The sequence below is a fragment of the Coregonus lavaretus genome, assembly GCF_964263955.1.
Source record: "Coregonus lavaretus genome assembly, contig: HAP1_SCAFFOLD_8676, whole genome shotgun sequence".
Classification (NCBI taxonomy): Eukaryota; Metazoa; Chordata; class Actinopteri; order Salmoniformes; family Salmonidae; genus Coregonus; species Coregonus lavaretus.
In genome coordinates this window covers 1-14,906 of record NW_028160095.1, presented here as the reverse complement: position 1 = coordinate 14,906, position 14,906 = coordinate 1, and the positions used below count along the sequence as shown (strand labels likewise).

The 14,906-nt window shown below is 43.1% G+C and overlaps 1 protein-coding gene across 1 annotated transcript; it reads left to right on the top strand.

Annotated features, from left to right (window-relative positions):
• Positions 1–8,436: 8,436 nt before the first annotated feature.
• On the top strand, positions 8,437–9,253 carry LOC311122169 (claudin-4-like; the record flags this gene model as incomplete). The annotated part of the gene is made up of 1 exon (XM_084196566.1): positions 8,437–9,253. A coding segment is annotated over one exon (817 nt), but the record flags the coding sequence as incomplete, so codon positions are not given.
• Between the last annotated feature and the right edge of the window lie 5,653 nt (positions 9,254–14,906).

The window sequence follows — 14,906 nt, the reverse complement described above, 5'->3', positions numbered from 1 at the left end:
AAACATACAGTTTAAATATGGCTCCCAATCAGAGACAACCAGCCAACAGCTGACACTCGTTGCCTCTGATTGGGAGTCACTCAGGCAAACATAGAATACAACAAACTAGAATGAACCCCACATAGAAAATGAACACACAGAATGAACACACCCTGGCTCAAAATATAGAGTCCCAGAGCCAGGGTGTGACAGACTCAATCAACCTCTCGCTAACAGGTCTGTCTGCAAAAGGTCATAGAGGAGTTTATATCATATTGTGGTTGGGACCATAGTCTGGTGCAGCTGGTCCTGCTACTGCTTTAAGAGAGACATTCCCAACTTAACAACTCACTTAAATTCCATCACTGGTATCTCATCTGATCTTATGTTACCATAGCCCAGTGTTTCTCCATATAAGTGCACAGAATTAGTCTTCAAAAAGTTTTAGGGGAGCTTGTGCAATATTGCCATATTGCTTACTTTTGCCAGGGCAACAACAAAACAGTTGGGGTAGAAACAAGCTCACCAGTTCCTCACACACGGTAACGACCACACACTTCACCACATCTGTACAGGTTGTGTTTCCATGGCAGCAGATGACGTCAAGCGCCCTTGGGCTTCTGACTGGCCGGGCTCTCTAGTATCACAGAAGAACTCTGCAACAAACATCTTTGAGAAAAGAACGTTGAACAATCTGCTGTTTTAGAACTTTGATTGCAAAGAATGAAGCTGTAGGCCTGTAGAATCCAGGATCTTCTCTGGAAGTATAACATCTCCACTGTTCCGGAATCTGTTTGTTGAGTCACATCCTCGTTCTTCCAGGAAGTGCATGTTGATGGGCATGGAGATCGTGGGTAATATTTGTCTTCAATGCAGACTTTGATCAGTTGAATCAGGTGTGTTACTGCCTGACTGGAACAAAAGCCTGCACCCACACTGGCACTTGTAGGATGTTTCTATGGGTGGTGGAAATACCACCAAATTAAACTGCTGTTCCATTATTATTTACTCTAATTAAATTGCAACTCTTGTGCTGTCTCCTGACTTCATTTGGTGGAACCTCGTGCTTCTTCCTACCCCGGGGTTGTTTCTGGACTGGGACAAGGTCTTATCATGGTCTAGGTAGTACGTACGTGGTCTGAGTTCTTAACCAGATGTTAGTGGGTCAAAAATACGATTCCATCATCGCCAATGTAAGCTAGGGTGGACTTAGCGATTTGGGAGCCCATTTCAAAATGCCTTTGAGGGGACCCCCTACCCCCCAAAATGGACATTTCCCCTATAAATGAATTGCTAAAATTATTCATGTGCGTTAATTTTTTATTTTGTTTCAGGCAATTATGAAATGTAAACACCCTATAAAGCTGTGGCTAACACATTTGGGTAAAAACAACTGTCAGAATCAGTCGGGACGGGCCCCATGACAGCTGTGTGCAAGTTACTTGCCGTTTTCACACCCATCACTTCCTCTCTGTTTCTGTCCTGCCAACCCTAGGCCAAGTTTACACCTGACATCTCTTATCGAACGCAGACACCAGCCTGACCTATTTACCATAAACGCTCAACTTCACGTCTGCTTCATTAATTTCTCACTATGGTTTCCTGTAAAAGGGCAAAATAAATTGGTTTATCTGTTCATACCAACTGATTTAGATTTAAACCTAACTGTGTTTTCCCCATTTGGTCACAGCTGCAGACGTAATTATGACTTTCTACCTAGTTCCTTATTGGTGTCTGTGTCTGAGTAGTGAGGAACTACAAGGACATAGTTTTGATCTGGTTCTGTTCGTAAAGTCATTTTCAGTAGAAATGAAAAAGTCAGGGATGAACGGCATACAGTGTTGTATTTTTGTTTACAGCTCCTTTATTGCAGTAGGGTCACCCAGGGATATTATGAAATATATAGTGTGTGTGTGTGTTGGGTCTCATATTCCTCAGCACGATCCAAGGGGTTTAAGGAAATGTATTTGGCTATACACTGACTCTCTGTTTTGATCTGCCCTTTACAGATCTCCCCATAGAGTGTAAACAACTGTTCTATTTCTACTGACCTTCTGTGTATAGTGGGGGAAAAAAGTATTTAGTCAGCCACCAATTGTGCAAGTTCTCCCACTTAAAAAGATGAGAGAGGCCTGTAATTTTCATCATAGTTACACGTCAACAATGACAGACAAATTGAGAGAAAACAATTCCAGAAAATCACATTGTAGGATTTTTAATGAATTTATTTGCAAATTATGGTGGAAAATGAGTATTTGGTCACCTACAAACAAGCAAGATTTCTGGCTCTCACAGACCTGTAACTTCTTCTTTAAGAGGCTCCTCTGTCCTCCACTCGTTACCTGTATTAATGGCACCTGTTTGAACTTGTTATCAGTATAAAAGTCACCTGTCTACAACCTCAAACAGTCACACTCCAAACTCCACTATGGCCAAGACCAAAGAGCTGTCAAAGGACACCAGAAACAAAATTGTAGACCTGCACCAGGCTGGGAAGACTGAATCTGCAATAGGTAAGCAGCTTGGTTTGAAGAAATCAACTGTGGGAGCAATTATTAGGAAATGGAAGACATACAAGACCACTGATAATCTCCCTCGATCTGGGGCTCCACGAAAGATCTCACCCCGTGGGGTCAAAATGATCACAAGAACGGTGAGCAAAAATCCCAGAACCACACGGGGGGACCTAGTGAATGACCTGCAGAGAGCTGGGACCAAAGTACACTCCTGCATTGTCTTGGCTGTGTGCTTAGGGTCGTTGTTCTGTTGGAAGGTGAACCTTCGCCCCAGTCTGGGGTCCTGCGCGCTCTGGAGCAGGTTTTAATCAAGGATCTCTCTGTACTTTGCTCCATTCATTTTTCCCTCGATCCCAACTAGTCTCCCAGTCCCTGCCGCTGAAAAACATGTTGCCACCACCATGCTTCATTCAGGCCAAATAGTTAAATCTTGGATTAATCAGACCAGAGAATCTTGTTTCTCCTGGTCTGAGAGTCTTTAGGTGCCTTTTTTGGAAAACTCCAAGCGGGCTGTCATGTGCCTTTTACTGAGGAGTGGCTTCCGTCTGGCCACTCTACCTTAAAGGCCTGATTGGTGGAGTGGTGCAGAGATGGTTGCCCTTCTGGAAGGTTCTCCCATCTCCACAGAGGAACTGTGGAGCTCTGTCAAAGTGACCATCGAGTTCTTGGTCACCTCCCTGACCAAGGCCCTTCTCCCCTATTGCTCAGTTTGGCAGGGCAGCCAGCTCTAGGAAGAGTCTTGGTGGTTCCAAACTTCTTCCATTTAACAATGATGGAGGCCACTGTGTTCTTGGGGACCTTCAGTGCTGCAGACATTTTTTGGTACCCTTCCCCAGATCTGTGCCTCGACACAATCCTATCTCTGAGTTATAAGGACAATTCCTTCGACCTCATGGCTTGTGTTTTGCTCTGACATGCACTGTCAGCTGTGGGACCTTATATAGACAGGTGTGTGCCTTTCCAAATCATGTTGAATCAATTGAATTTACCACAGGTGGACTCCAATCAAGTTGTAGAAACATCTCAAGGATGATCAATGGAAACAAGATGCACCCGAGCTCAATTTGGAGTCTTGTAGCAAAGGGTCTGAATACTTATGTAAACAAGGTATGTTTTTTTAATTTTATTTTTTTACAAATTTGGTAAAATCTCAAAAGAATTGTTTTTGCTTAGTCATTATGGGGTATTGTGTGTAGATTGATGAGGGAAAAAAACTATTTAATCAATTTTAGAACAAGTAGGTAATGTAACAAAATGTAGAAAAAGTCAAGGGGTCTGAATACTTTCTGAATGCACTGTAAATGGCCAAGTGGGTAACAGCAAGGCCATGGTCTTTAGTGATGTCTCAGCACTGACTGACCGACTGACCATTAGCTGTCTGTCAACGACACTGGGATTTACACAGAACAACATGAACTGCTTTAGTGCCACTGCACCAGTTGTATAAAGCACATAGACACTTAGCCTACCTACCTGTCTCTTTCTGACCTGTGTTCAATACTCACCTACCTGTCTCTTTCTGACCTGTGTTGAATACTCACCTACCTGTCTCTATCTGACCTGTGTTCAAAACTCACCTACCTGTCTCTTTCTTACCTGTGTTCAACACTCACTTACCTTTCTCTATCTTACCTGTGTTCAATACTCACCTGTCTTTCTCTATTTTACCTGTGTTCAATACTCACCTACCTGTCTCTATCTTACCTGTGTTCAATACTCACCTACCTGTCTCTATCTTACCTGTGTTCAATACTCACCTACCTGTCTCTATCTTACCTGTGTTCAATACTCACCTACCTGTCTCTTTCTTACCTGTGTTCAATACTCACTTACCTTTCTCTATCTTACCTGTGTTCAGCACTCACCTGTCTTTCTCTATTTTACCTGTGTTCAATACTCACCTACCTGTCTCTATCTTACCTGTGTTCAATGCTCACCTACCTGTCTCTTTCTGACCTGTGTTCAATACTCACCTACCTGTCTCTATCTTACCTGTGTTCAATACTCACTTACCTGTCTCTATCTTACCTGTGTGCAACAATAATGGTGTTCATAAACTCCTGTGAGATTTATAGAGACAGAAAAAGAAAAAGCCCATCCAACGCTAAGTGATGTCAATGTTCTAGAACCACCCAGAGCTGTAGTATGCATACCAAGTAGATATCTGGTAGTTCAGAGGGTCACTCTTCTAGAACCACCCAGAGCTGTAGTATGCATACCAAGTAGATATCTGGTAGTTCAGAGGGTCACTCTTCTAGAACCACCCAGAGCTGTAGTATGCATACCAAGTAGATATCTGGTAGTTCAGAGGGTCACTCTTCTAGAACCACCCAGAGCTGTAGTATGCATACCAAGTAGATATCTGGTAGTTCAGAGGGTCACTGTTCTAGAACCACCCAGAGCTGTAGTATGCATACCAAGTAGATATCTGGTAGTTCAGAGGGTCACTCTTCTAGAACCACCCAGAGCTGTAGTATGCATACCAAGTAGATATCTGGTAGTTCAGAGGGTCACTGTTCTAGAACCACCCAGAGCTGTAGTATATTTGTTTTACTCTCCTTGTTGGGATCAAACAATTGATTCCCGTTCAAAATCCTTTTTTCCATAAACCCTAACACTTAACCTAACCCTAACCTTAACTCCCCCACCAACTTCCCACTTGCTGACTGCTAGCTCTAAGTGCACTCCTCTGAACAACACTCTGTCTGTCTTCCATGCCTGGTATTACAACAGACTGGACATGTGTGGTCTATAGAGTGGATCTGAGATACAGTTTCTGGCCATTCTTAATTTAATAGTTTGTATTTCATTCATCCTCTCAAAGTCCCCCGTGCGTTTTTCCAGATTGCCAAAAGGCTCCTGCTGAAAATTCTGCCTTTATAAGGAAAAACATGAAGACTGATTGGGTTATGGTGGTTGGCTTGAAAAAAATACAGACATCCGATTAGTTGATGCTTGGCAGTGAGTTCTTTGAATATGATCAAGGCTGGAAAATAGGATACCCCCTTCTGCTTAAGTTACCTCCCGTTCACAGATCTGATAGGAATGGATAGGTGAAAGCAATATGGCAGAATCGAGGGGGGGTTGTCCATCAATCACACTCTAGGCACATCATGTAGATCTGAGATGCATAAAGTAGCTTCACCTTGCCATCTCATATAGGTATGGAATTACACACACACACACCTCTCTCTCTCTCTTTCTCTCTCTCTCGCTCTCTTGCTCTCTCGCTCTCTCTCTCTCTCTGACCTAATATCTTTAAACCAACCCCATGCAGTGGTTTCATTCACCAGTCAGGTGTCTAGAGTCCTGGCAGGCTGTGAAGCAAACCCTAACCTCAGACATGCATGTGGTAGTATATGACTAAGTAAGTACTGGTGCTGTTTGAATAAATTCATCTGGGCAGTTTATAAACGTATAAACCCAAACACCTGTATTCCAAGGACCAGGTCAGACTGGTTCAGATGTACACAGGTGCTGTAGCTCCCATTGAAGTACGAAGGCAGCATGCAGCGCTCCATACTCCATTACTTTAAAATCACTATCTAATTGCTGTTATGTTTTTAATCTGTTGCCTTCGTACTTCAATGAAACTAGTGTATAAAATTGAACCTGCAACATGATTCAGTGTTTTTTAAAACATTCCTATTGGGCGGCAGGTAGCTTAGTGGTTAAGAGCGTTGTGCCAGTAACCGAAAGGTCGCTGGTTCTAATCCCCAAGCCGACTAGGTGAAAAATCTGTCGATGTGCCCTTGAGCAAGGCACTTAACCCTAATTGCTCCTGTAAGTCGCTCTGGATAAGAGCGTCTGCTAAATGACCAATTATTTATAGTTTAAGAACATATAACAAAGCTACTTGTCCATGGCTGCAGACATGTCAGGCATTTCTATTAACCCTTTTATAACAACAGTGAACCGTTCTTTCTTTCTTTACATATCCTAGGGCTCTATTAAAAATCCCAATAGTAAATCTTAGCGAATGCATTGGGCAGGACAAAAAAAAGCCTTCATTGAGGAGGTTATGCTTGGTTTTTAATCAAATTAATTGAAAAACAAGCAATCTAATTTTTAAAACAACAACAATATTTCTAAATAGGATGGGGTCAGAAGCAAGATTTCATTAATCTCATTTCTCTCGTTCCATGGCATTATGTCCACTCGTAGGCCTAAATGTCTTTATGTCTTAAACCCCTACAACTCATCCAGAATGCCGCAGCCCGTCTGGTGTTCAACCTTCCCAAGTTCTCTCACGTCACCCCGCTCCTCCGCACACTCCACTGGCTTCCAGTTGAAGCTCGCATCCGTTACAAGACCATGGTGCTTGCCTATGGAGCAGTGAGGGGAACGGCACCTCCGTACCTTCAGGCTCTGATCAGTCCCTACACCCAAACGAGGGCATTGCGTTCATCCATCTCTGGCCTGCTGGCTCCCCTTCCTCTGCGGAAGCATAGTTCCCGCTCAGCCCAGTCAAAACTGTTCGCTGCTCTGGCACCCCAATGGTGGAACAAGCTCCCTCACGACGCCAGGACAGCGGAGTCACTCACCACCTTCCGGAGACATTTAAAACCCCACCTCTTTAAGGAATACCTGGGATAGGATAAAGTAATCCTTCTACCCCCCCCCCCCAAAAAATAAATAAAATAAAATAAAATAAAAAAACATTTGGAAAGTGGTTATCCCAATTTGTAAGTCGCTCTGGATAAGAGCGTCTGCTAAATGACGTAAATGTGCCCTTGAGCAAGGCACTTAACCCTAATTGCTCCTGTAAGTCGCTCTGGATAAGAGCGTCTGCTAAATGACTAAAATGTAAATGTAAATGTTTATGCAAAACATTTACACTAATATACAAAATACTAGGCTCCTGTCAATTATATTGTTGCCTATGTCCGAGACACATTGTCAAACCAATCTGCCATTAATATGGCATTATAGGAGGACTGAATAGTTTGGAGGAGCGGGTCTTTGGTAATCGGACGAGGGGCGCTCTTTTAAAATGGGGATGGATAGCCTACTTGAACAATCAAAATTAAGTATGCGGGTATGTGAATTGTGAATCATTAAAAAGCATGAGGGCAAAAAACCTCAAATATTTCAAGGCACTCTCAGCAGACCATTTAAAACCCCTTCATACATAGGCTACTTGGATAATGTATGGCCAGGATAAAAATATGTACCTTTGCGAAGCTGCTAAACCAGCTTTGATTAATTAAGGGGAGGGTAGGCTATGCTTGGTTTTTAATCAAATTAAATGAAATGGGGGGAAACCAATAGTTTTTTATGTTTCTTAATACGAGATCAACTGGCACAAATGGCACATCTCTCCTTCCATGGGCACTGTGCTTCATTGCTGGATAGGCTGCGCTTCCGCTCTCAAAATCCATGCCATTATCAACTGCTTTACATGAAGACCTGCTTTTTGGTGGGTCTTAAAACTTCTTAAAGGTGGACTGGTAATTTGTAAAATCATATTCATTATCTCCAGCACCACACCAGTGTCTTCATATACATTGAGTATACAAAATCTTGTATACTCCATGCCCGTTGAATTTAGGCTGTTTTGAGGGCAAAAGGGGGGGTGCAACTCAATATTAGGAAGGTGAAAACAGCAATAAAGGATGCGGTTAAAAAACTGTGAGGCGTAACTTTATAATTTATTATCAGAACAGGCGGTGGGTATAAGATTATCTGAAAATCTTGAGAGTTTGAAAATAAGTCGAGTTTTTCAACCATTTGGGTCGCAACCACATACTACCCCACATCCGTATTGATAGGATTTATGTTTCCATGACAATATATTTAAGTGACATCACAGCATTGAGCAGTTATAGAGGTTTTCTGAGTGGCTCAGCTCTCCAATCTTATAGAAGACCTCAGCAACGAACTTCAGAGTGAACGAATCTGCTGAGCAAGACGCAGTTAGGGATATAGCATTTTGATGGGCATGGATATCGTGGGAATGGTGGAGGTCGTGGGCATTGCCCTGGGAGTCATAGGATTAATACTTACCATCGTGATCTGTGCACTCCCCACCTGGATAAAGACAACCTTCATAGCAGCTAACTTTACCACCACAGAGGTGTACTTCCGCGGCCTGTGGATGAGTTGTGTGACCGAAAGCACGGGACAGACACAGTGTAATGTGCACAACTTATGGGGGAACAGGCCCCCCAGAATGGAGTATGCCGGAGCCATGATCCTCACTGCCATCATCCTGGGGGTTCTGGGGGTCACGGTCTCCATGGTTGGAGCCAAGTGCACCAACTGCATCAAAGAACAAACGTCTCAGGCCAAGTTGATAATTATATCTGGAATACTTTTCATCCTGGCCGGAATTCTCATCCTCATCCCTGTTTCCATGGTAGCCAGATCAATCAACAGTGAAAACTCCAAGTGGATCAGAGGGAAGGCTGAGCTGGGGGCCTCGCTGTACTTCGGCTGGGGGGCGGCCGCCCTGCTCCTGATTGGAGGTTTCATACTGTGCATCACTGTGGGAGTCTTTGGATGGATGATGGGAATCTGTGGATGGGTAGTCTCCCTAGTGCCCTGTTCTATCATTATATTGGGCCCCCATGGGTATGGTCCTGAACACTATAGGCACATATGGATGGATATGCTGAAGATCACCTGCATCTCCACCATCCTGGGAGCTCTAGGAGTGATGGGGTCCATCTTTGGGACCAAGTGCTGTAACTGCATCAAGAGTAACAGGACCAGGGTCAAGGCCAGGTTCATCGTTGGAATATTCTTCATCCTGGCTGGTATCCTGCAACTCACCACTGTCTTCTTGGTCTATTACTTGACACAGAATATTCCAGAATACTGGAGGGAGTATATGTTATTTTCCACTGAATTCTGTAGATGGTCCGCCTCCATGCTCCTGATAGGAGGGACCATACTCTGCTGCAGCACCTTGAAGAGGAAGAACCCAGACTCAACAACGACTACATCAGCCTCCCACTAATGTCTCTGTCCAAAAGCTGTACTTTCTTGTTATAAAAACCATAGGGATCCAATAATTGCAATTCTATACGTAATTATATGATGAAAAATTGCCTCTATCCTATCTGTTCAATGTTAGAATATCAGAAGGGACTAGATAGGTGTGAAAGCAACATCGTTATTGTTCCACCTTCTATTTAACAGGTCAAAGGGGAGTTTATGACATATTGTGTTAAAATATTCAGTTAATTTAGACTGTGAGGAGAAGTTCCTGAGGAGACTACAATGAAGGGACATATTCTCACTGTTACCTCGCTGTACTTCGGCTGGGGGCGGCCGACCTGCTCCTGGTGCATTAATAGAGACATTCCCAACTTAACAACTCACTTAAATTCCATAACTGGTATCTTGTATGATCTTATGTTACCATAGCCCAGTGTTTCTTAATATAAGTGCACAGAATTAGTCTTCAAAAGTCTTAGGGGAGCTTGTGCAATATTGCCATATTGCTTACTTTTGCCAGGGCAACAACAAAACAGTTGGGGTAGAAACAGGCTCACTAGTTCCTCACACACAGTAACGACCTGTCACACCCTGGCTCTGGGACTCATTATGTTGAGCCAGGGTGTGTTCATTCTATGTGTTGTGTTTCTATGTTGGGTGTTCTAGTTCGTCATTTTCTATGTTTGACTGAGTGACTCCCAATCAGAGGCAACGAGTGTCAGCTGTTTGCTGGTTGTCTCTGATTGGGAGCCATATTTAAACTGTATGTTTTCCCTTGGGTGTTGTGGGTTTTTGTTCCGTGTCGGTATTTGTTTACCGTGGACTTCACGAGTCGTGTTTTGTTTGGTATACTTTACTAATTAAAGTCATGTTTGTTTCACACGCTGCGCCTTGGTCTACTCACTCCTCTAACGATCGTGACACGACCACACACTTCACCACATCTGTACAGGTTGTGTTTCCATGGCAGCAGATGACGTCAAGCGCCCTTGGGCTTCTGACTGGCCGGGCTCTCTAGTATCACAGAAGAACTCTGCAACAAACATCTGTGAGAAAAGAACGTTGAACAATCTGCTGTTTTAGAACTTTGCTTGCAAAAACTGAAGCGGTAGAACTGTAGAGTCCAGGATCTTCTCTGGAAATATAACATCTCCACTGTTCTGGAATCTCTTTGTTGAGTCACATCCTTGTTCTTCCAGGAAGTGCATGTTGATGGGCATGGAGATCGTGGGCATCACTATGGGAGTAATGGGATGGATTGTCTCCATAGTGGCCTGTGCTTTGTTTTTATATCAGGATTGATGGACTTTCCACAGTACAGAGAGGTCAGACTAACTCAGATCATCACCTACTTCTCCATTATTCTAGGGTTGCTAGGGATGATACTCTCCATCTCAGCTACAGTGCACCAACTGTACCCAAAGAAATATGAATATGTCTAAAGTTGAAGTGATTATCTTTGGCGGAATATTCTTCATCCTGGCTGGTCTCATCCACCTGATCTTGATCTTCTTGGTTGCCCTTGACTTGACACTAAACTCGGACCATGAGAACTTCCTGCGGAGTAATAACCTGATGTTCTCAGCTGAATTTAATAGGTGGGCCGCTTCACTGCTTCTGATAGGAGGGACCATATTCTGCTGCTGCTTCATGAGAAAAGCCTGAGTTGACAACTGACTCTGATTCCCTAAATTGTGTCTTACACGACCTTAATTTATCTGAGCCATTCTACCACTCTAAGCAATAGGTTGGCAGCAATACATACAGTATAGTTGGAAGCAATATGATTATTGATAATGGCTACACTTTAAATGTTAGTCTTCAATGCAGACTTTGATCAGTTGAATCAGGTGTGTTACTGCCTGGCTGGAACAAAAGCCTGCACCCACACTGGCACTTTCAGGGACTGATGTTGTTCTTTGAATCAGTAACCCTTACTAAAAATGGCCACATAAAAAATATTGCCATGTGTTGAATCAGTGATGCACAGAATAGACTCACAGTTACCACTTCCTTTTAAAACCACTTGAGAAGGAGATGTAAGCCTGCTGTCTAAGGGCTGGGGTTGAAGTGGAATGTTTCTATAGGTGGTGGAAATACCACCAAATTAAACTGCTTTTCTGTTATTATTTACAATAAAATGAAACTCTTTTTAAATTGCAACTCTTGTGCTGTCTCCTGACTTCATTTGGTGGAACCTCGTGCTTCTTCCTACCCCGAGGTTGATTCTGAACAGGGCCAAGGTCTTATCATTGTCTAGGTAGTATGTACGTGGTCTGAGTTCTTAACCAGATGTTAGTGGGTCAAATATAAGATTCCATCATCGCCAATGTAAGCTATGGTGGACTTAGCGATTTGGGAGCCCATTTCAAAATGCCTTCGAGGAGACCCCCTACCCGCCAAAACGGACATTCCCCTGTAAATGAACCGCTATAATTATTCATGTGCGTTACGTTTTTTTTTTATTTCAGGCCATTATGAAATATAAATGCCCTATAAAGCTGTGGTTAACACATTTGGGAAAAACAACTGTCAGAATCAGTCGGTAAGGGACCCATGACAGCTGCGTGCAAGTTACTTGTTGTTTTCATATACATCACTTCCTCTCTGTTTCTGTCCTATCAACCCTAGGTCAAGTTTACACCTGACATCTCTTATCGAACGCAGACACCAGCCTGACCTATTTACCATAAACGCTCAACTTCACGTCTGCTTCATTAATTTCTCACTATGGTTTCCTGTAAAAGGGCAAAAGAAATTGGTCTATCTGTTCATACCAACTGATTTAGATTTAAACCTAACTGTGTTTTCCCCATTTTGTCACAGCTGCAGACATAACTATGACTTCTTCCTAATATTTTATGGTAATTCTGAAGTTGAGTTGATATCACCAGGCTCCCCATTTCTACCTAGTTCCTTATTGGTGTCTGTGTCTGAGTAGTGAGGAACTACAAGGACATAGTTTTGATCTGGTTCTGTTCGTAAAGTCATTTTCAGTAGAAATGAAAAAGTCAGGGATGAACGGCATACAGTGTTGTATTTTTGTACAGCTCCTTTATTGCAGTAGGGTCACCCAGGGATCTTATGAAATATATTGTATTGGTTTATGTTGGGTCTCATATTCCTCAGCAGGATCCAAGGGGTTTAAGGAAATGTATTTGGATATACACTGACTCTCTGTGTGTTGGTCTGCCCTTTACAGACCTCCCCATAGAGAGTAAACAACTGTTATATTTCTACTGACCTTCTGTGTATGTAGACAGACAGACAGGCACGCAGACAGACAGAGAAAGGCAGTGTATAGCCAACATACATGCCCCTGAACTCAGCCATTCCTTTATGAAGAATATGAACTCTTCTACATGATGCTGCTTTGATTGAGTCATTACTTTGTGTTCCTGTGAACACCTGTCCTTGAGTGCGCCACAAATAGAACCCTATTCCCTACATAGTAAACTACTTTTGACTATAGCCCTATGTTTGGGTCCTCCACCTTGTCCTTTATCCCTGAGGGAAGGGTCCTTTATCCCAGAGGGAAGAGTGTTTTATTCCTGAGGGAAGGGTCCTTTATCCCTGAGGGAAGGGTCCTTTACCCCAGAGGGAAGAGTGTTTATCCCTGAGGGAAGGGTCCTTTATCTCTGAAGGAAGGGTCCTTTATCCCAGTCCTTCATCCTTATTCATACAACAAAGAGGATATGAAACCCAGACTGTGTCTGTCTTGTTAGACCATTATACAGTGCATTCGGAAAGTATTCAAACCCCTTGACTTTTTAAGCATTTATTTACGTTACAGCCTTATTTTAAAATGTATTAAATAGTTTTTCCCCTCATCAATCTACACACAATACCTCATAATGACAAATCAAAACAGGTTTTTAGAAATTTATATTAAAAAAAGGAAATATAACATATACATAATTATTCAGACCCTTTACTCAGTGCTTTGTTGAAGCACCTTTGGCAGCGATTACAGCATCGAGTCTTCTTGGGTATGACTCTACATGCTTTGCACACCTTTATTTGGGGAGTTTCTCCCATTCTTTTCTGCAGATCCTCTCAAGCTCTGTCAGGTTGGATGGGGAGCGTTGCTGCACAACTATTCTCAGGTCTCTCCAGAGATGTTCGACCGGGTTCAAGTCCAAGCTCTGGCTGTGCCACTCAGGAACATTCAGAGACTTGTCCTGAAGCCACTCCTGCGTTGTCTTGGCTGTGTGCTTAGGGTCGTTGTCCTGTTGGAAGGTGCACATTCGCCCCAGTCTGGGTTCCTGAGCACTCTGGAGCAGGTTTTAATCAAGGATCTCTCTGTACTTTGCTCCATTCATCTTTCCCTCAATCCCGACTAGTCTCCCAGTCCATGCCGCTGAAAAACATTCCAACAGCATGATGTTGCCACCACCATGCTTAAATCAGGCCAAAGAGTTCAATCTGGGATTCATCAGACCAGAGAATCTTGTTTCTCATGGTCTGAGATTATTTAGGTGCCGTTTGGAAAACTCCAAGCGGGCTATCATGTGCCTTTTACTGAGGAGTGGCTTCCGTCTGGCCACTCTACCTTAATGGCCTGATTGGTGGAGTGGTGCAGAGATGGTTGCCCTTCTGGAAGGTTCTCCCATCTCCACAGACGAACTCTGGAGCTCTGTCAAAGTGACCATGGAGTTCTTGGTCACCTCCCTGACCAAGGGCCTTCTCCACTATTGCTCAGTTTGGCCGGGCAGCCAGCTCTAGGAAGAGTCTTTGTGGATCCAAACTTCTTCCATTTAAGAATGATGGAGACCACTGTGTTCTTGGGGACCTTCAATGTTGCAGACATTTTTTGATACCCTTCCCCAGATCTGTGCCTCGCCACAATCCTGTCTAGGAGTTAAGGAGAATTCCTTCGACCTCATGGCTTGTGTTTTGCTCTCACATGCGCTGTCAGCTGTGGGACCTTATATAGACAGGTGTGTGCCTTTCCAAATCATGTTGAATCAATTGAAATTACCACAGATGGACTCCAATCAAATTGTAGAAACATCTCAAGGATGATCAATGGAAACAAGATGCACCCGAGCTCAATTTGGAGACTTGTAGCAAAGGGTCTGAATACTTATGTAAATAAGGTATGTTTTTTTGTTTGTATTTTACACATTTGCAAAAATCTCAAAAAAACTGTTTTTGCTTTGTCATTATGGGGTATTGTGTGTAGATTGATGAGGGAAAAAAACAATTTAATCAATTTTAGAACAAGTTTGTAACGTTAAAAAATGTGGAAAAAGACAAGGGGTCTGAATACTTTCTGAATGCACTGTAAATGGCCAAGTGGGTAACAGCAAGGCCAAGGTCTTTAGTGATGTCTCAGCGCTGACTAACCATTAGCTGTCTGTCAACGACACTGGGATTTACACAGAACAACATGAACTGCTTTAGTGCCACTGCACCAGTTGTATAACGCTCATAGACACTTAGCCTACCTACCTGTCTCTTTCTGAC